We start from the raw sequence: 23,392 nt of genomic DNA on the forward strand, positions 1-23,392 counted from the left end.
CTCTAGTTCCATCAGGTTAGATGTCTCCAGAGATGCTCAATTGGGTTTAGGTCAGGGCTCTGGCTGGGCCAATCAAGAAGGGTCACAGAGTTGTTCTGAAGCCACTCCTTGGTAATTTTAGCAGTGTGCTTAGGGTCATTGTCTTTTTGGAAGATGAACCTTCAGTGAAGTCTGGGGTCCAGAGCACTCTGGAAGAGGTTTTCATCCAGGATATCTTTGTTCTTTGCTGCATTCATGTTTCCTTCAATTGCAACCAGTCATCCTGTCCCTGCAGCTGAAAAACACCCCCATAGCATGATGCTGCCACCATCATGTTTCACTGTTGGGATTGTATTGGGCAGGTGATGAGCAGTGCCTGTTTTTCTCCACACATACTGCTTAGAATTATCAATAAAAAGTTCTACCTTCATCTTATCAGACCAGAGAATCTTATTTCTCATAATCTGGGAGTCCTTCATGTGATTTTTAGCAAACTCTATGAGGGCTTTCATATGTCTGGCACTGAGGAGAGGCTTCCATAGGGCTACTCTGCCATAAAGGCCCGACTGGTGAAGGGTTGCAGTGACAGTTGACTTTGTGGAACTTTCTCCCATCTCCCTACTGCATCTGTGGAGCTCAGCCACAGCGATCTTGGGGTTCTTCTTTACCTCTCTAACCAAGACACTTCTGCCAAAATTGCTTAGTTTGGTTGGATGGCCAGGTCTTGGAAGACTTCTGGTGGTCCCTAACTTCTTCCATTTAAGGATTATGGAGGCCACTGTGCTCTTAGGAACCTTGAGTACTGCAGAAATTCTTTTGTAACCTTGGCCAGATCTGTGCCTTGCCATAATTATGTCTCTGAGCTCCTTGGCCAGTTCGTTTGACCTAATTATTCTTGTTTGGTCTGACATGCACTGTGAGCTGTGAGGTCTTATATAGACAGGTGTGTGCCTTTACAAATCAAGTCCTATCAGTTTAATTAAACACAGCTGGACTCCAATGAAGGAATGGAACCATCTCAAGGAGGATCACAACGAAATGGACAGCATGTGATTTAAATATGAGTGTCTGAGCAAAGGGTCTGAATACTTGTGACCATGTGATATTTCAGTTTTTCTTTTTTAATAAATTTGCAAACATTTCTACATTTTTGGCTTTCTCAGTCAAGATGGGGTGCAGAGTGTACATTAAAGAGAAAAAAAAATAACTTTTTTGAATTTACCAAATGGCTGCAATGAAACAAAGAGTGAAAACTTTAAAGGGGTCTGAATACTTTCCATACCCACTCTATATCTGTAAATTATTTAATAAGCATTTTATACTTAACTGAAACGTTGCATTCTTGTATGATCTGCCTCGCACTTCACAAAAATCAAGTATGATGGAACAGACCTGTCCACGATCAGTCTTTTCTATAATTTTACTTAAATTAAAACATCATTTAAATTTCATGAGGACAAAACAAAATAAAACAACTAAAATTGCCAAAACTATGGCAACCTGCAAGGCCACACTAGCATAAGCAATAAAATAAGATATTGTGCATATTGTGTTGTATATTTGAAAGCCTGGTCCTTATGTAATGTACAATCTCAGTTTATGTATATCATGCAACAGCAAACAAGATCACAGGAAAAACTGATACTGTGATCTGAACCAGGTTTACCCTGGGAATGTTCTTAATCTCTGAAACTCTTCAGTCTACTCTAATTATAATTCCACACTCCATGCACAGACTTTAAATATAGACAATGATACTTTATACTGTCCGTAACACATACAAAGTGCAGCCTCAAAGATCTCTCCACAGAAAAGTATATTTATTTATAGAAGTTCTGAACGAAGGTGCTTGCAGTATTTCATATTTCCTTTTCATATATATATATATACTGTCAGAAATATTTCAGCGGGTATCTTAATTCATGTTACCGCTACATAACTGTCTATAATGCGAAGCGCAGTTGTATACAACGTGAGTCATGTTCTATGCTGTAGGAAAATATTCCATCTCATAACAGGCTTCGTTTCAGGGTCTGAAATTAGCAGGTTTTTTTTTCATTCCTTAATGGTATTTATCTTGATATTTTCAAGGATTCTGCAAAAGTATCTGCCCAGAATGCTCTTGCTGCTCAGTTCACACAGTTAAAAGCATAAAACATGCTCATAGCTCCCTCTCATGATGACTGAGATTCGCACAACTTTTTTTTTTCTCCCTCTTCTTTCAGCTGCTGAGTGGTTAGATTTAATTGCTTCAGTGAGGTCACCGAAAGGTATTTATCGAAAAGCATTGAACAACAACAGGCTTAACACAGACACACAGAGAAAACCCCTCTTGCGCGTTGATTTATGGAAACAATTAGGATTGTAGTACAGTTCTTTCTGGGTTGAGAAATCTTGTCGCTACATACTCATGCTGCAGAGAGCAGGCAGCAGAAATGGAATACACATATATCCAGCTGTTATCATGGAGAACAAGTAAGTTATCTCTGCTAGTCAAGGAATCACGAGTCTTCGAAACTTTCACAGCTCTTATTTTACTGCACTTTTAACTACCTTTAGTGGGAAGACGCAATGGTTTAGGTAACAGAAAGAAATGTACTTTTAAGTGACTAGCTATGTAAGTAGTATATAGCGAGGAGACCATTCTTGACAGCTCAGCTCACATGCTGCTGTCCATAAGGCATGTGGAAGAGAGTTCCCAGATTTCCACTATGCTGAGTAATACAGCAATTCTCTGCATGAGCACAATCGTGTTAGCACTAAAGACCGGTAAGTTAGGACGCATGACGCATATGCTAATATTGCTTTTTTTGTAACGCTTTGCACTTTTTGTCTGTTTTTCATCCCTTTTCTGCCATATTTTTACACTCTAATAGCAAAAAAAGTTTTTTGGTTTTTTTGAGAAGTTACCAATTATTAATGAATGCTAACACGGTACAAAGATATATATCTTTCCTGTATCAATTATTAATGGAAATGCATTTTAACAGAATCAATTAGTAGGGTGGAAATAATTGCTATAAACTTTATCGTGTCTTTACAGTTCTGTTACATTTGCATTCAACAGTATGTCCGAGTGGTCTTAAAAATGATTGCTGCCAAGGTCATCCCATTCTGAACTTCTGAAGATACCGGGGGAGAAAGATCAGTTTTGTGAAGTCCACGGTTTATGGCAAAGACACAAGCCAGCAGTACAAGCCTGGAGTTATACTGAGTTGTTTCATCTAATCTAATAGTAAAGTGTACAACCAAGGTCTTGGACCTAGAAACACAGAACAACCTGAGATTTAAGTTTCATTATGATGTTCATGAACACCCAGATCACTGCACTATAATGCGCAAATGGATACTAACTTGGATCCTGCCAACTTTGCTCTACATACCCTACCTTTACACTATCTTTCTAATGGGCACGCTCTCACTAGCCTGCAATGACATGACTACAGAGCAAACGGCTGCAAATGTGAACTGTTCCAGCCTTGAACGGCATACCAGAAGTTATGAATTTATGAAAGGGAGTGATGTAAGAATAAGGAAACTTTTTTGTCGAACGCAGTGGTATCTGTGGATTGATAAGCGTGGTAATGTGAAGGGTACACAAGACCCAAACAACAGCTACAGTAAGTACCCATCACTTACATCCTTACTAGTTCTAATACTGGGAATCTGCGACTGATTTAAGGTTTAATGAAGCAATAAGATGATGATAACATGATGGTCATAACTTGCTCAAGTTCACACACATAATCCAATATAAATCAGACTTGCGATTTACTCTCCTAGACAGGCATTTGGTATTAATTTAGAGTTTAGGTCCAAAAAATGCAGAGAGATTCCAAAAATATTTGCTGGTCCTTTTCAATAACTGGCTAATGCAAGTAAACATGATAAAAAAGTGGCTTAAGTAATATCTAAATTAATTATCATGATGAGTTAGCCAAAAGTTCTGGAAAATAATGGTAATATTAGGCATTGTTTAACATGCATATGGATAAGAATATGAAAACAGTCCAGACAGCTTTCAAGATGTATTTCTTGCCATGTGATAGTGTGTAGATTCAGCAGGTGACCTATTAAAAGTCTACAAGAGAACATAATGCTTTCCTATCCCATGTGAATAGAATAAAAATATACCATATATCTGACTGTGCCTAAGCATCAATAAGGAAAACCATTCTTCACAATTAAGTCTATGGCAAATCTATAGGAAAATTCACATTTGTTGTGGATTGTGTTGTTAATTGAATTTCACCTTTAGCATTAACCGGATGATATTTAGTATGAAAATGTGAAACTCCAGTTGCATACTCATATTTCTGTCTGGAATTCTTCAGGTACCTGTGGGATGGGGTTTTGAAAACCACATCTCTATTTACTGCGTTATAAATTGCCATGGATTTGTGGTGCAGAATCAACACTGCAAATGAGCAGAAATTCTCCCAAGTCTGATTGGTCCTTAGAGTAATCAAACTATGAAATACTCTACCGCAAAGAGTATGAATTGCAGATAAAATGACAGCTTTAAAAAAGGATGTTTTGCCTTCCTCTACATGAAAAGATTGAACTTAACTTGGTGTCTCATCTAATCTGTAAACAGGTTACTATATAAGTTCACATATAAACACCTTGGTTTACACGAGACCCCTTATGTAATGATCATTGGCAAGTGTACACGAGTCGAATTTGCTGACTGTTTTGAGTGGAAGGGCAGGTAGAGTAATTGTGCTGTCTCTGTTTGTCTCTAACCATTTAATAGCAATATTTGCTCTCTGTAACAAAGCCACGAGATGTGTATTTTCTCATCTGCAATAATATATATCTGTGGAAGACAACAAAATGACCACAACAGAATAAGCCACTTAAAAGGACAGGGTGACACATTTGTAATGTAACCAAGTAAAAAAAAATTCTAAGGGTATAATTTAGGATTAAACTGTAAGTAGGGCAATGAGTAGTGGAGTCACTAACTGGGTATTTAAAAGCAATGTAACACATCAAATGCAACTAGGCAGGTGGATACAGGGTGTGACAATGTGTCATCTAAAAGAAAAGAGAACAGGAGTCTGTTTCACTTCTAGAGACCAATGCATCTTAAAGTTAATTAGAGTAGAGGGAGTCTGGTGGAGGAATTATTGTATATTTACTGCTAGAAAGCCAAGTAAAACAAGACGCTATCGCATGGAAAGAATCCTACCTACCCATAGCAAGTAATGAGCGATGAGTTTCTACGGTTTTAAATGTGTTTGACAATGACAACGAATGGCTAATAGTGGCCATATATGTAATGATTTTTTCATACAATAGAACAAGAAATGAGAATTTGCATATGTATGGATCCTTGCCGACAACCTATAACCTTGGAGGTGTCAAGTTCTGTGTAATGAAAGTTTAATGATTTCCAAACAATCAATTGAAATAGGCAAAAAAATAAGCAATCAGTGCATGTAAATTGGGATTATACAAGTTGGAATAGATGTCGGTAGTGATGAGCGAGTATACTCATTGCTCGGGCCTCCCTGAGCATGCTCGGGTGATCTCCGAGTATTTTGGCGTGCTTGGAGATTTAGATTTCGTCGTCTCATCTGCATGATTTGTGACTGCTAAACAGCTTGAATACATGTGAGGAATGCCTGCTTGTTAGGGAATTCCCACATGTATTCAGCCTGTCTACAAGTCGCAAATCATGCAGTTGAGATGAGAAAAACGAAATCTCCGATCACGCCAAAATACTCGGCGATCACCCGAGCATGCTTGGGGAGATCCGAGCAACGATGCTACTCGCCCATCACTAGATGTCAGCAGTAGGCACGTAATCTGCTGTCTCCCTTTTTTTCTTAAATGGAAACTATTGTTTTCATAGTGATGACTAAGCGGTCCCGAAGGTTTATATATATATATATATATATATCTGTGTGTGTGTTTCAGTGAAATTTTGCTGGTAAAAGCTGGTACTGAAGAATTAGGAGCAGGGATCTGTTGGCGCAGCATTAGTACGCTTGTTCTTGGGAGTTCTTTATAGATACAGTAGGCCTTTCTTTGCAGCCACTTAAGCCCAAAGCTGCTATAACATTTAGCCTGTAGTTGCTCTCCATTAAAAACTTTAACAGAGTATATTTTACTCTGTTAAAAGTTATACTAAAGTATGAGCCCTTCTTCTGCTCTCCATTGTTGCATAGATTCATAGTAATGTAAAACCCCTTTAATAAGAAGATTTTACAATTTTCCAAGCCTCTTATGATTTTGCATTAGGGAGTTCTTCAATTGGGAAAACTAATTAGGATTAGGGTGATGAATGCCTTAGGGCCCTGTCACACATAACGACTCACCAGCGATCCCGACAACGATATCAACGTGTCAGGATCGCTGGTGAATCGCTACATGATCACTGGTGAGCTGTCAAACAGACAGCTTCACCAGCGATCAGGACCGGCGTCGCTGTGTACTTTAGTTACCAGTGCGCTGATGCAGGGAGCTGGTAACTAAGGTACACATCGGGTTTCTAAGGGATGTGCGTCACTTAGAAACCCGATGTGTACCTTAGTTACCAGCTCCCTGCATCAGCGCGCTGGTATCTAAGGTACACAGAGGGTTTCTAAGCACAGCGCCGTGCTTAGAAACCCTGCATTTACCTTAGTTACCAGCTGATCGCTGGTCTCCCGCCTGTCACACACAGCGATGCATGCTGGCCAGCGGGAGACCAGCGACCAAAAAAAGTCCAAGGCTTTCTAACAGCGATCAGCGATACCGGCAGGGGGGGCGGTCACTGATCGCTGTCACACACAGCGATGCATGCTGGCCAGCGGGAGACCAGCGACCAAAAAAAGTCCAAGGCTTTCTAACAGCGATCAGCGATACCGGCAGGGGGGGCGGTCACTGATCGCTGTCACACACAGCGATCTCGCTGGTGAGATCGCTGTTACATCACAAAACTTGTGACTCAGCAGCGATCTCGCTAGCGAGATCACTATGTGTGACGGGGCCCTTAGGATGTCATAGAAGGAGGTTCCCTACACCAGTCCTGCTGTTATGTGGAGCCTCTCCAGGGTGTGCGGAATGGAAAACATAATCAAGGTAGATTCTATGTTGGCAAAACACATTGCTGCTACTGTGATGCAAAGGTTACAGCACTATTAATGCCACACAATCCACTGGAATTTTCTTTTTTTGGCAGTCAAACCGAAATACTGTTTGCAAGGCAATATCCTTCCTCACTACTGATGGAGTATTTCTCCGACCCTATACCCATGCAGAATTCTAGTATTAATTTTCACTTTACTATGTGCCACAAATGCATAATATCAATCGAAAGGAAATGTATAATCAGAAAATGACCAACTACTAAGTGAGGATTTTGTGTTAAATGTAGATATTTTCCTTTTTTCCCTATCACATCTAAAAAAGATAGAAATCTTGAAATTTTCACACTAACCACTAGGGCTATTTCAGACTCAAACTTTCGGTTCTTTCAGGAACAGTTTTCAGAAGTCTCATTATCATCACAGTCAGGATTACAATGACAGGTAACACATCTATACACAGCTGATAACAGAGGACCCACAATTCACAATAGGTGATGTCACAACAAAACCCTTCACAATGACATTTGTACATGCTCATTAGATGCTTCAATGCACAGTAAAGCTTGAATCAGTCTATTGCTACTAATGCATATGTGAATTTCCTGAAAGAACAGGTTGTATGGGTCTAGAATAGCCCTAGTTGCCAGAGATAAAATTATAAGATTTTTTGTTCTTTTATCAATAGAGAGTGTGATACAAATAAATAAAAAATATCACTTTTTTAATACATCCAACATAAAAACCTAGTTTAAACTGTAGGTGATGTTCTGATGATACATTCCCTTTAATACTTTCAGACACCTATACAACAAGCACTTGTTAATAGCTCAAAATAGTTTACAAATCGTAGGTCTGTTTTGAGTGTCAGTGTTTGGTCAATATTTTGCATTTATATTTGTATTCAAAATCAGGAATGGAACCTACACATAGAAAGTGACATCTGTTTTGTGTTTTGGCTTATAAATACTTAGGAAATACTTGCTAAAAATACTGATGTCTGGATAAGGCCTTATTGGAGTGCTGCGGTTGCTGATCAATTTGACAAGAAACTTCTCATGTCAAAATGCAATCAATTAGATTGGATATTCCTTAATAACATAAATAACATTTTTTTTAGAATACAAGTTTCTTGCAAATTGATGGATGGGCCCTATTTAATTATCATTTTAAACAAAAATTACTTAAAAGTTATTTTTTTTGTATTCTGTTCATATATAGGTACATTCATACATACAGTACATGCCTAAGTCTATGCTGAGAAAATGGCAGAACTACAAATAGTCAGTTCTTACATCCCATTTAGTAAAAAAAAGATGTGTTATACCATATGGCTTATATTAAACTACATCCACCATAGCTAGTTCATTCATCTATTGTATAAGGAGTATGGTAATCCCCTTTTGGAATCCTCAGTTATAAAAAATCTTATCAGAAAAGCCTTAAAGATTTCTAAGCTAAATGTAAAATTCTTCATATACTGTATATGGTGTACTAAAAATTATGGTTGGTCTTTTTTTAAATGGTAATGGTCATGCTGTCCAAGTAGGTCAACCAGACATCAAAGAGTGCAACTTGAGAATCCCCTATTAGTTTGGAGGAGCACTTGAGCCACCCTTGTATTTGATAGATAGCCATGCTATGCTACATTTTTCATACAGCAATCTGGCCGGTCAGTTTCACTTCTCAAAATTAGCTGTTTTTCAGGGGTGACATTAATAGGACCTGGAATGATTAGTCGATCACCTCGGGATTTTTTAAAAGGGCCGTCTTATTTGTAAAATAAAAATCCTTAAACTGTAATGTTTTTGCAGCATTATGCATAATCAACCATACTACAGTTTTGGCTTTGTTGTTGTTACTGAATACGCATGATGAATTGATGAATTTTAGTTAGAGATTAATGTTATATCAGTAGGGTATCATGTCCTTATATATACTGGGTTTATTTATTACCAATCAAGACGATTAACCTTATTGATGCGTTTTTCTATATCTGAAGGCAACAAGCCTTAGGCAATGACATCCTTTAATCCTTGAAAATGCATAATTGGTAACCTAATTAGAAGCTCGAGACAGAATCTCCTTGTAATTAATTTCTAATTCTACCATTTTACAATGCCTTCAGGTAGTCCAGGGTGACAAAAGGAACTTTATATTTTAACAACAGGAGAGCTAAAATAACTGTACAGTGGGAAAATGGTCACCTTTTTCTCTTTAAATATGGTACTTTAGCATCAAAAGAGGAACAGAAATCATTACCATTTTTCTTTTTAAAACATACTAGTTTATGAAGACGAAATAAACTTTTGTGCTCATTATTCCTCTTTATATTGGCCTCAAATATTCTATTAAAAAAAGAACATATTCTTTATGTAGGCATGTTTATTTCAAATTTCAAGAGAGAGCTAGAACAATTAGGGCCAGTAGTACGCTTTAAAAAAAGAACAAAAACTTTGTAAAGGATATGATGCTCACAATATACAATAAATGGCCATCCAGAAACTGTTTCACACATTTCAAAGAACTTTATTTGTATTTCTGTGAACTACCTTAACTTCTCTGGATATAAAGCCTAGATATATAATATAAAATACAATAATTCATGTATTAGAAGTTAACAGTTTAAAAATGGAAATGTTTACCTCCTATTTTATTCTTTCTTCCATCTCAACACAGTAAGGCTATGTGTACACAGCATCTTTAATACATCTGTGAAATCGCCAAGTTTTCCAAGGAGAAAATGTCTCAGGGAAATGCCGTGGACATTTTCCTGAAGTGTCTTCACCGGTGTCTTTTCAGTCGTTTTTTTTGGTGGCTCTGCTACCGGCATCATAGCTCTAAACATTCAAGAATATAAAGCGGGTTGCTTCCAAACAAAGCCTCCTAAAGAATGAGCATGTTACTTCTTTTAACTACTTAAAGGTTTCTGAACGCTGGCACGGTTTACAGAAGTGACATGTGATGGAACATGAGAAAAGCAGTGTCGATATGACATTACTGTGTATTATGTTCATTTGCTTGCAGCACTTTTGTAGCCTTTTTTTCGGGCATATTGCAGGTGGAATCGACTTGAAAAAGATGTTGTGTGCATATACCCTTAATGACTAATTTCCACAAAGCATTACTGGGGCTAAATCCCATTCATCTGTATACCAAACATTTCTTCTTTTGGGCTACAACAGTATTTGCTGTTCAATCTGTCACCACTCCTGTGCAGACATTATGGACAGGTAGCATAATGACCCCCCTGTAAAATTACCACGTAGTTCTGGGTCACGCTTGGGTCCATAAAGTTTCTAAGAGCAAATCCATGTTGTTTCATCCACATTGTTTAAGTAGGCAGATGACCCTAAACACTACTGGAGACATATTATAATTTCTATAGCCAATGTTCCCTATCTTCATTTTTCATCCCCAAACTAATTTTTTTAATGAAAATAAACATTATAAGTCCCCCTTCCATACTATTCCATACTCGCCACATGAATTCCATAATTCTACAACATGGCTCAGCAGCTTCTACCCTGGATTTTCTTATATGTGAGTTGAAATAAGCCCTTTCTGAACAAAACCTTAAAATAAAACATTGCAAAGCTTCCATCATCTGCGCAAGTCACTAGTCCTGATGTCCTTAAATATAAAAATAACTGCTTTGGAGCAAGTGCATTGTGGCCAACCTGAAATTGGCTATACTAGAGTAGATTAGCGGCTGCAGATAACCAACTTGTTCAGGAGAACATTGTAGCTCAACCATGCCATAGCCATCTTTGCCAGACTTATTGTAATGAAGATTTTGCATCTGCTACGCATGATCAAACAATGCATGAAAACATTAACAACGTAATAGATAAGCAGAGCCAGTGCAGGGCTAGACAGCATCAGAGACCATATCCAATGGATGGCACACAAATAAAAAATTGTAGAATAGAGGAATATGAAGTGCATAGTGATGCATGAAGATATATGAAGAATGTTATTGTCTTGTTTTATACATTTACAAATTACAGACAGTATAGATACACTATAGTTTCAGTCACTTTTTATGTATACTGACTGTTTTAATCCAAACACGTAGTTTTCGAATCAATATGCTGCCTGAATAGTATAGAATAATAATAGTAGTTGACTTTTCTTTTTGCTTCACAGGTATAAATAGCACATTATTTAAGCTAAATCATTGATAGGAAGTTAAAACATTTACCTATAAATGCTTCCATTTTGCCAATTAAAGAAACATTGCCATCAAAGTTTTTATCTTCTCAATATACTGCAATCATATTATATAGCACTGTGTACTTACAATTGCTCATTTTGCCCCTCTACCTAGTAGATTCTTCTTTTTCTCTCTCCTCTATGTAGAAACAGGAAGATTAATTTCCCTGCCTTTATTATTCCCCTCTTCAACTACTGACCCAGATGTTTCGCTCCTCCCCCAGCCATAGACTTTTGCAGTGTCTCATGAGTCATACAGGGAAAATTGACCTCCTGTTTCTACATAAAGCTAGAAGGATTCAACTAGTCAGTTTTTAATCAAGTGATGTCATAGACCTAGTGCAAAACAGAAGATTTATTTGGGTAGAAAGGAAAATGAGCAATTGTAAGTGCACAGTGCTATATAATTTGATAGCAATATATTAACAGGATAAAATCTGTGATGGGAACGCTTCTTTGAATAAGTGAATTAAGTTATCTTTAAGCCTTTAGGCTATCATGTCAAAAAAGACTTGGAACAATTGACTGATGCAAGTTAAGAAATCAAGTGGCAAAGTAACAGAGGTACTTTTTGATATTTTAAAAATTACTCTTTTGTTAAGTATGAGATTTTTTTTCTCACAGAATGATAAGTAATTCTAAAAAGAAATACCATTTAATTAAACCTATTTCTCTAATTTGAGAAATGATGAAACCAATCACCATCTATATTGCTGTTATCAAAAACAACATCATTCTATATGTTACCCAAATATAGATAGACATTTTCTTTCTTATAATACCACATCCTGCCACTGACTTCATCTCATTAAAGTTTAGACCATTAACATTAAATGTTAGACTATCTTATGGCGTGTGTAATCTGACTCTGAATAAATAACAATCATAATGACCAGGGAAAAAAAAAAGTGGGTAAGCAAATAGCCACAGAAAAATAAACTAAACGTACAAACGATTTAATGAATGAGTAAAGTCTGCAATCAGCAGTCTGGAAAAGCTTCATTCACATATGTAGAAATAATGATTTTGTGGCAGAAATGAGTCAAACCATTTAATAGCTGTGAATAACCACATGTCATCTGGAATTTCAGCACACAGAAAGCAAAGCAGTTAAATCATTTTGCTTTGGGATCAAATTAATTGAAGAAACATAAACTGTCAGTGACTGGACTACAGAAATCACTTAAGAAATTGGAACTTCGCATTTGTGTCGTATTTTTAGGCACAAGGACATCAAAGTTTTTTAGACAATTGTATTAGCATATAATAGATTTAAATCAACAAACAATAATAACTAACAGATCAGATAAAACTGTCCATGGTGCAAGCATGTCTTTATTTACAGCAAGGCACATTGAAAAATTACTAGCGTTTTGGGGAACGATTGTTTCACGATAATCTTGTGATGTAAACAGTTTGCCAATCACTAAGTGGATGAGCAAAACACTTGTCGGTTGAAATGATCTTTTCTGCTGCACAAAAGATTATTGTTCTCGGCAGCACATCATCCTGTGGCAACAGGATTTGCACTTCAGAAAACAATAGCAACTAATGCACACTAAACAATCTGCTAGATCTTTCAATGGCATCATTAAGCTCAACCTGCCTGTCTCAGCTATTAAACGTCCGTTGATCAGTAAATATTCCCAGACCAGCGGTCATCTAATGCCACATTTCAGTTCATGTAAACCCGCCTTAAAGTTTCAGTTATCTTGCAAGCATAAATGTTAATTCTAAAATTGCCCAATTATACTTTGGTTGTGCTAGAAAGGGAAAAAGTGTTGTACTAATACAATTAGAGTAGTAAACCACTTATTTTAGTTTTTAGCTATATATATAGCATCACATCACTGCAAGCTATGCTATACATTGCCCCGAGTAGTATATTTTTCTCGCAGCTTCACAGTACTAGAAATGTCAGTGACCTGGTGGGATGTATTACATCATTTTTTGGGGGGTGCTTTCACATTGCGTTCTGTGTCTGGGTCAGGCATACGTCCGAAATCCACAGCAAACAAGGGTCCGAACGCATGTGCAGACGGGGCCTTAGACAGTAATGGTGATGGCAGATAGAACGTACGCTCTGTTGTGCACTTTTTTTGTGAGTTTACGCCGTCAGGAGGTGGACACTCAGACATAGCACGTTTGCTCTGCGGTCATCACTAGTCTATTGGGTCAGTCAGCACATGCAATGGGACCATGTTTTGCAGAGGATTTCAGATGTATGCTATGACGGGGACACCGAACAAAATATGAAAGCACCCCTACATTACACATTTAAAAGAATCTGTCATTAAGATCAACCCTCCTAAGCCATCTATATGGGCATGTAGGCCATTGAAAGCTGAATAAAATGATACCTTGATATCTGTGATCCAACGTTTTATTCCAGAGGCAATAATTCAATAGAAAAAAAGGGCCAGCACATCTAAACTAGTGTGAACAGGCGCCAACCAAAAAAACTACCTACTTACAGCCAAAACTAAAGGACAATACTTTATATTCCTCCTTCTAGACCTGTCCTCTGCTTTCGACACAGTTGACCACTGCCTCCTACTACAGATCCTCTCATCCTTTGGCATCAAATACTTTGCCCTATCCTGGATCTCCTCATACTTTTCCAACCGCTCATTCAGCGTCACCCACTCCCACACTACCTCCTCATCCCACCGTCTCTCTGTTGGAGTACCCCAAGGCTCTGTTCTAGGACCCCTACTCTTCTCAATCTATACACTTGGCCTGTGGCAACTCATAAAGTCCCATGGATTCCAGTACCACCTTTATGCTGATGACACTCAGATCTACTGTACCTCTCTGGCCCAGATGTCACCTTTCTGCTGTCCAGAAACCCGGAGTGTCTATCAGCCATATCCTCCTTTTTCTCCTCTTGCTTCCTCAAACTCAATGTGGACAAATCTGAACTCATCATCTTTCCTCCATCTCACAAATCTCCCTTACCTGATCTATCAAATTTAACGACACCATGCTTTCCCCCCGTACCGGAAGTCCAAGACCTCCTTCTCTCCTCCACACTTATTCATTCCTCCCCTAACCACCTCCAAGACTTCTCCTGAATATCCCCCATTCCTCCAGAATTCTGTGCCCCAACACGTTTGACTATCAACCACATTTGGATCCTTTAGACAGAACCTGAAAACCTACTTCTTCAAGAAAGCTTACAGCCTGCAATGACCCCGCTGCCTTCTCACCTCTACCGGAGCTACCGCCTCATGATCACCGGAGCTGCTGCAACCCCCCAAGCTACTGTCTCCTTCCCCACCATAAGAAGCAAGTTTCAACTCTACTATACTGTGTTGGTTAAAATCAGGCATAGCTCTGCAGCAGAGCTTTCAGCACTAAGAGAGGACAGCTGCTGCTGCTGCAAATGTTTGTAATTAGACAAATTTCACTTCTGCTGTACTGTGTTTCTTCTGCTGTACTGAGATAACTGTTCTGTACCGAGTTAGCTCTGTTGTACTTTGCTAGTTCTGATCTCACTGCAAAACTGTGTGATTATGAGAGCAAATTGTCAGTCATTACATGTTTCACACTGTTAATGCGCTCTTTAACTTAAAACAAGCCATGGAGGCAGATTCTCATGCAGATCAGTGTCCGGACCATAGATCTTAGCAGCTCATTTACATATAAGAAAAACTTGGATTTCTCTGGAATAAAACTTGAGATCACATATATGAAGGTTTAATTTTGTTCAATTTTCTATGACCTGTGTGCCCATATAAACGGCTTAAAAGGGTTGTTACCGCTGACAGATTTCGTCATTAAAATTACTGGTGTTTAGTCTTTTTTTCTTTCCTACTTTGGACTAATCCGACAATACATGAATGCTATTCTGGCAGACAACACTGCTTTTAAGCCTTAAATCAAATATAAATGAACAAAGAAAGCTGGTGATGAATTGCTAAAGTAGTTCACTTGAATATGCCACCCTAAGCAGCAAATTACACTGACAGGTCCACTCTCCTTGTAGACCAAAAAGTCCCCCAAAATATTGTCATATGGCTAAAATGAGCATTCACAGCATACTTATTAGTATAGGGCTATATTCACTAGGGTAGTGCCACCTCCTTAACTGTGTGCACATACTTAGCAGCCATCAAGCACAATGAGAGGAGAAGGGCATGACAACAGAACAAAAGTGCTCATCTCAGGAATACAGTAGACTCTGGAGTCCACTGTACTGTTAAGGGCATGTCACACTAAGAGATATCGCTAGCAATATCGCTATAACTAGTGACGTTATAGCGATATTGCTAGCGATATCGCTGTGTGTGATACTTACCTACGACCCGCTCCCCCACTGGTTATCGCTGATCGCGCGAGAACGTTCAGGACTGTTTCTCGTCGTCAGCTTCCTGCTGGGCTTCCTGTTGTGACGACGAGCGACGCGTGGAGCCGGGCGGGAGGACGCAGGATCGCCTAGTGTGACAGGTAAGTAGCGACCCCCATCCCCAGCGATGTCGCTAGTGAGATCTGCCTGTGTGGCAGCTCACTAGCGACCACTTAGCGATGTACCAGCGATCCTGACCGTGTCATATCGCTGGTCGGGATCGCTGGTACATCGCTAAGTGTGACAGTACCTTTAGATTACGCCTATTAGCCAAACAGTACAATGTTTGTTGTATTATCTGTGCTAACAGGAGTGTAGACTTGATCAGGTTATATCTGTGTTACATTACAACTACAGATCCACTGTAACTGCGCATGTGAATAGTACAGGGAAATAAAATTGCAATCTAAACTGAGGACAGGGACTAATGTGAGTGATGAAAAAATAGTACAACCCTGTGAAATATCTAACACTATTGTGAAAGCATCCACATCTGCATTGATTTGTATTAAAACAATCAATAGAAGTTGAACTTAAAATGTGCTAAATTTGCAATGGAAAAAGAAAAAACCTCAGGAGATTCTATTTCAGAATAGTCTTTCAGTATAAGATGTTTAGCAGACAGACTGTTTAGATTTTCTGAACTACAGCATTGGACCATCTGAAAAAGCAGGCAAACGTTCTGTGAATTATCAGCTACAATACACAGTAATCTCTCAATAACGTCTATGCTTGGCTCAGTCAAATGTGCACATGAACTGCAAAAATGTTGAGAACTTCAATCAGACGGAAGAAGAACTTCAATAGATTAGGCAGTGAAAAAAAAATCATCTTGACATACATTCCCCCAGCCCCCAAGAGCAGACAACCAAGGGTGTCTGGCAGACACCATTGACATTAAACTGTTTAGAGGGGGTCTTATTTAAAAGCAATGGTTAGCTTCTAAGTAAAAGAAGTCATAAACTTACAGGTTTATATCTGATGCCACACAAAGCTAATAGTTTACACTCTGTTATTAGGAGGATTTCCAGACAGACATATATCATTTGTACAGTACTTGCGCTGTTGAATGGTGGGAATTCCTGTCTATGTTTTTAATGTCTTTGTCTTGTTGTGTTTGGAAGGGAGGGATATGGCAAGTCTTGGATAATTACATTACATATAGCTGCAGGCAGAGAAGCTTTTGTAAATGGTAGTGCTCTATAGGATCAAAAGAACAAGTAAAATTGTACCCATTAATCAGAGCATCAGGTCAATTGATTTGAATATATTACATGTTTTTGAATGATGTCTTATCCATCTGGTTTCTGCGAGACACTTTGAAATTCACATACCTATAGTGGAACACCTGTAAAACTAGATAAATTACTAGGAGGTGCTACCTGTACAGTTCTCACCTAACAAGATCAACATCATGTACATGCAAATTGTGCTGGACATGGTTTCCTTGCTTAGACTGCAAAAATGAGAATTTCCATAAAGTGTACACGTTTCCTTAGGGTCCCGTTACACTACGCGACGCACCAGCGACCCCGACAGCGATACGATCTGGTAAGGATCGCTGGTGCATCGCTAAATGGTCGCTAATAAGCTGTCAAACAGACAGATCTACTCAGCGACACAGCAACGATCCGGCGATCCGTATAACGACCTTGGCGGTCGTTGGGACCTTGTCACCCAGCAGCGATTCTGACGACTCCCGCCTGCGTCCATGAGTTCTGAGTTGCCAACGAGGTCGCTCGTCGGCGTCAAACACAAAAATGCATGCTGGCCAGCGGGACACCAGCCATCAAAAGATGGCCCAGGACATTCTAGCACGATCAGTGAGATTGCAGCGGGGGCCCGGTCGCCGCTATGTGACACATGTAGCAAGATCGCTGGCGAGGATGCTGTTGCATCACAAAATCTGTGACATTTCAGCAATCTCGCTAACGATCTCGCTATGTGAGACGAGGCCTTTAGAGTTTTTATTTAAAAAAGAAAAAAGAAAAAGTTGGGATTTTTACATAGCATTTAGTTGCATTTCTTATGGTCCTCACGATCTTTTTTGAGAGGTAGAGTGTGCTAACACATTCTTACCAGATATTAGTTGATTAGTTTACATAAGTTATCACTTTAAAATGTATACATATACATTTGCTTTTTTAGCACACACATATGCTTAATGTTTTTTTTTTAGCTGTAGACAAAACTTTCTGATTGGTAGGGGTCCAATAGATGCGATCCCCATACAAACTGAAAACAATTTCTGCAGAGAACTGGCCTAAATAGATCGGTGGCTGGACATGTGCACCACCGCGGCAGTTATTCTCCACTGAATGCCTGAGGTAACCAAATAGTCAAGTACAGTGATCAGTTCTTTCTAACAGTCCAACAGAAAACGAATGGAGCAACTGCTCCATTCAGAACCCTATTCTCGAGATCAGTGAGTGCTACCATTACTTTACATGTTGGTAGAATACTCATATTTGATTTAGTGGGGCAATATTTTACAACCGTCTGTTTACCAACTGAGTAATACTAGTTTTGAGTCCAGACCTCAAAATCCCTGACACAATTAACAGATAACTTAGGGAACTCTGCAAGTTGGATCAGGGAAATGCAGTAGATATAATATATCTCAACTTCAGCAAAGCAGTTGATAAAGTATCTCATACTGTCCTTATTGAAAAATGACTTGGGATTGATAAGGCTACAGTTAAGTGGATTCATAACTGGCTCAGTGACCATACTCAAAGAGTTGTAATAAATGGTTACACATCCAATTGGAAAAGTGTTTCAAGTGGGATACCTCAAGGCTCTGTCCTCAGTGTTGATCAACATTTTTTTAAATGATCTAGATAAAGGAGATGAAGGTAAACTAATCAAATTTTCAGATGATGCAAAGCTAGGAGGGATAGCTAACACTAGAAAAGACAGAGAAAGGGATAAATGCAAGATTCTACATCTGGGCAAGAAAAATGAAAATTACATCTATAAAATGGGAGGAATAGAACCAAGCAACAGCACATGTGAAAAATACTTGGGTATACTAACAGATCACAGACTGCACATGAGTCAACAGTGTGATGCAGCAGTAAAAAAGGCAAACACCGTTCTAAGATGTGGTAAGAGAAGCATAGCGTCTAGATCACGTGAGGTAGTTATCCCTGTCTATTCCTCCTTGGTCAGGCCTCATATGGAATACTGTGTCCAGCTCCGGGCACCGCATTTTAAAAAAGATATTGAAAAACTGGAGCAAGGTCAGAGAAGAGCTAACCAGGATGGTAATCAGATTGCAAAGTATATCCTATGAGGAACAGTTAGAGTATCTGGGAATGTATAGCTTGCAAAAAAGAAGGCCAAGAGGAGACTTAATAGCTAACTAAAAATATCTGATGGGATGTCAGAGTGTAGAGGAATCATTATTCTCATTTGCACAAGGAAACATGAGAAGCAATAGAATGAAACTGAAAAGGAGAAGCTACAGATTAGGCTACTTTCACACTTGCGTTTTTTTGCGCTGCGTGCGCAGTGCAAACGCGCATAAAAAAACACGTCATGCATTTATGAGTTTTCTTGTTTTTTGCGCATGTTTTTTGCCAAAAAACGCATGTGGTTTTTTTGCACTGACGTGCGCATAACCATGCGCACGTCAGCGCTCCCATAGACTTTAATGGGTTTTGGGGTGAATTTCGTGCGCATGCGTTTTTTTGAGACAGATCGGACACACAAAAAATGCAACAGGATGCATTTTGTGCGCCCGGGCGCACACTACAAAAAAACGCATACTCATACAAACGCATACAAACGCATGACAATGCGCACCCATGTTAAGTATAGGGAAAAAACCGCATGCGCATTTATGCGCAAAAACGCAGCGCAAAAAAACACAAGTGTGAAACCAGCCTTAGATATTAGAAAAAACTTTTTGAAAGTTAGGGCGATCAATGAGTGGAACAGGCTGCCATGAGAAGTGGTGAGTTCTCCTTCAATGGAAGTCTTCAAACAGAGGCTGGACAGACATCTGTCTGAGATGGTTTAGTGAATCCTGCATTGAGCAGGGGTTGGACCTGATGACCCTTGAGGTCACTTCCAACTCTAACATTCTATGATTCTAAGTGTTCTACCAACATGTAAAGCAATGCTGCACACGGTGAAGTGTTTTTAATTTTATGAACCACAAAACTGCACATAATTTGCCATTTGTCTATCCATGTCTAACTAGTAGAAATAAAGATGATAATTTTATGTAAGGATTGTTAGTGGAGGGCTGTAGCCCTAGCAAAGCATGTGTTTTTTAGATTTTATGTATGGTGTTGAGCTCCATGGAGAAGTCAAAATCTACAGTAAACCAATTTTTTTTGTAGATTTCATGGTGAATTTCATGCAGGTTCACAGCAAAATCCACTTATTCTAATTTTAAACAAAAACAGAAGGATACTTCCTCTGCTTGCCTCTTGTGATGTTACTGCAAAAGCCAATCAGAGGCTGTAGCAGTCATATATGACAAAAAGCATATCAGTATAGAAACCTTCCTAGGAGCACAGAAATCGGCACAAAAGATGTGTAGTCTTTATTTTTAAAATAAAACAAAAAAACTCTTGAAATCCATAGGGGATTCAGCAGCAAGATCCACTTGATTTGGTGTGAAAATACCCATAGATATAGTTCTTTTTCTCATATTGCAGATTGGTCAGTGTATTGTATCAGTATTTTGAACACATACAAACAAAAGAAACTATTTTTAGTAAATGGTGCAATACGCAAACTTTAAATTTGCACACTGAAAAACTGATACCGTACAATATATCAGGATAAATAGAATATATTTATTAAATAAAAAAAAACTAATACAAAAGCTACGTTTTTTTCTGCAGCCAAAGACTCTCTTGGAAGTAACAATTCTGTGTTCTAAAAGCCCATATTGCGGCCTTTATGTTTTGTTTTTTTAGGCATTTTTGCTGTTTGTTTTGGGTGTGGATTACATGCCTGCTTTGCCTACAGCAGATGTTTAATAAAATTAGATTCACTCAGAAAAAAACACTGCAAAAACATTTGTTACATTTTCGCAGGTTTTTTTTAAACTTATTTTTCGCTTTCTATGGGATAAAAACACTGAACAGATTGTCATGCTGCAGGTTTAAAAACGCTGAAGTTTTCAAACTGGGACAGAAAATAAAACCAAGGAAGTGCATGAGATTTCTGAAATCTTACTTTTTGGCTGGTTCTGTAAAAAGCAGCCTTAAATTTGCATAAAGAAATTCTTCAAAAACGATGCATGTGAACATAGGCTTATAGTGATGTAAAAACTCACAGCATTCTGTCTGTGAATATTTCCACTACTACAGTATATGTGTTTATTTTTTATACAATTTATTGTGACGGTATATGTCATAAAATTACTACTTTAAATTGATATGCTGTACTGAATCTCTTTTTCAGTGTAGAATCAGTAATTTGAAGCCAAAACGAGGAGTGTGTGTTAAACATATGGGAATATGATGAAAAAAATTGCTATTGGTCTCAAAATATTGATGCAAGAAATCGACCAGCTGCTTGAAACAATTTGCACTTGATCAAATAATACTAATAGAAGAAGTATTTATTATTATAGTATAATTAGATTATTTAAGCGCATAATATTTGAAAATAAAACTTTTCAATAAACATATTCCATTAAACAATTTTAGGGGAGCATTCCCTTTTAAGTCATGTTTGTATAGTCAGACTACAAAATCATTCAATTATAAGTACGGTAATTATCACTTTCTACAGTTTCACAGACCTCTGAATGCAGTCAATTCGAAAATAGTTGCTTTTAGATGAACTTGCTTCACTCTTGTCCTTGAACATAACTTAAAACATTTCAATTCACATTTCAGAACAATGCCAACACTATCAGTTTTCATTTATGACTACTGGAAGAAATGCAGAGCCTCACAATAATCTTGGTTTATTCACATGTGAACTTAAACAAAGGCAGTTGTGACAATGGTGGTAAAAAATATAATATCATAAACTAAATTATAGATTTAAATGGAAACGTTATAACCTGAAAGCAAAACAGGAAAACATTAGCGGAACTCACCAAAATTTTTTGCCTTATTGTTTACAGACCATAACTTGCAGCAGAGGGGGAGTTCTGGTCAATTGCCCTTGGTCGTTTCACTTAATAGATGCTTTCTCAAGGCCTCTCTGCTGTGCATTAGTCAGTGAACAATAAAAGTGAAGATTTTGGTAAGTCTCACTACTGTTTTTTTTTTCTTGTGGAATGTAGGTTGGTCTTTCCTGTTTATCACTTCAAAGGCCTGCAGAAATCCGAGAAGATTTTTGCGGCAGACAGCGAAAATTACAGAAATACGGCCCGCAAAAACGGGCTGCAAAAAACACGGCAAGTGTAAAAGAAGCCTTAGGATAGAATCACAATTTTCTCTGTTACAAATCTGACAGAGCTCAGATGTTGAGCCCTGTATAATCTGCACATGTCACTGACTTGCAGCTTTATGTGCACAGTGCAACGTGACAGAAAGCTGCTAACTAGTGATGAGCAAGCATGCTCGGGTAAAATGTCATCTGGGCATGCTTGAGTGCTCATAAGCATATTTGGCATAGTCGAAAACTAGGTTCAAGTCGCCGTGGCTGCATGTCTCGTGGCTGCTCAACAGCCACAACACTTGTAGGGAATACCTGTTTGTCAAATAACACTGCGCAACAAATTTCAGGGAAGTTCTTGTCCCCTGAGAAAATGTTATTGTATCTTATAGATTTTGATATGCTGAACACGAATATGTGCTCCAAAAGTCTGTATCACCTAAGGTTTTTAAGAACCAACAGTTTATAGTCTACATTATGACATCCGAGACACTACAAACATGTGCATCGATGTCAGTAGCAAAAGCAATTGTTCAAAAGTGTTTTGCAGACGACTTTTGTTTATAATCCGTGTCAGATGCTTCTCAAATAAGATTCCAGCTATAGTCAGCCAGCATTGACGTACTCCACCTTCCCTTGTACCGTTTCTCCATCAGCGCAATGCCTTGGTGAAATCTTTCACTGTGTTCGTCGCTAACGGTACCAAGACTGGCTGGAAAAAAGTCCAAGTGAGAATGTAGAAAATGCATTTTTAGTGACATATTGCATTTCATCAAATGATACAGTTAGGTCCATATATATTTGGACAGAGACAACATTTTTCTAATTTTGGTTCTAGACACAACGAATTTTAAACAAAACAATTCAGATGCAGTTGAAGTTCAGACTTTCAGCTTTCATTTGAGGGTATCCACATTAAAATTGGATGACGAGTTTAGGAGTTTCAGCTCCTTAACATGTGCCACCCTGTTTTTAGAGGGACCAAAAGTAATTGGACAATTGACTCCAAGGCTATTTCATGGACATGTGTGGGCAATCCCTTCGTTATGTCATTCTCAATTAAGCAGATAAAAGGCCTGGAGTCGATTTGAGGTGTGGTGCTTGCATTTGGAAGGTTTTGCTGTGAAGCAAACAGGGGGTCAAAGGAGCTCTCCATGCAGGTGAAACAAGCCATCCTTAAGCTGCAAAAACAGAAAAAACCCATCCGAGAAATTGCTACAACATTAGGAGTGGCAAAATTTACAATTTGGTACATCCTGAGAAAGAAAGAAAGCACTGGTGAACTGATCAATGCAAAAAGACCTGGGCGCCCATGGAAGACAACAGTGGTGGATGATCGCAGAATAATCTCCATGGTGAAGAGAAACCCCTTCACAACAGCCAACCAAGTAAACAACACTCTCCAGGAGGTAGGCGTATC

The 23,392-nt window shown here is 38.5% G+C and overlaps 2 protein-coding genes across 3 annotated transcripts in view; one reads left to right on the top strand and one right to left on the bottom strand.

The window, feature by feature from the left end:
* Nucleotides 1–23,392, bottom strand: part of FAM227B (family with sequence similarity 227 member B) — a 1,066,637-nt gene that overhangs the window by 628,945 nt on the left and 414,300 nt on the right. The gene's annotated exons all lie outside the window — the stretch shown is intronic.
* FGF7 (fibroblast growth factor 7) overlaps nucleotides 2,242–23,392 on the top strand; it is a 130,332-nt gene continuing 109,181 nt past the window's right edge. Inside the window, exons 1-2 of one of the 2 annotated variants that reach the window (XM_073568469.1) lie at nucleotides 2,242–2,454; nucleotides 3,023–3,599. In XM_073568469.1, the coding sequence (XP_073424570.1) occupies nucleotides 3,314–3,599 (286 nt within the window). In that variant the 5' untranslated portion in view covers nucleotides 2,242–2,454; nucleotides 3,023–3,313. The remainder of the gene's footprint in view (nucleotides 2,455–3,022; nucleotides 3,600–23,392) is intronic. The other variant, XM_073568470.1, reaches the window with a different exon arrangement.

Source organism: Dendrobates tinctorius, unplaced genomic scaffold (genome assembly GCF_039654945.1).
Source record: "Dendrobates tinctorius isolate UK_male_01 unplaced genomic scaffold, ASM3965494v1 ptg000022l, whole genome shotgun sequence".
NCBI classification, from domain to species: Eukaryota; Metazoa; Chordata; class Amphibia; order Anura; family Dendrobatidae; genus Dendrobates; species Dendrobates tinctorius.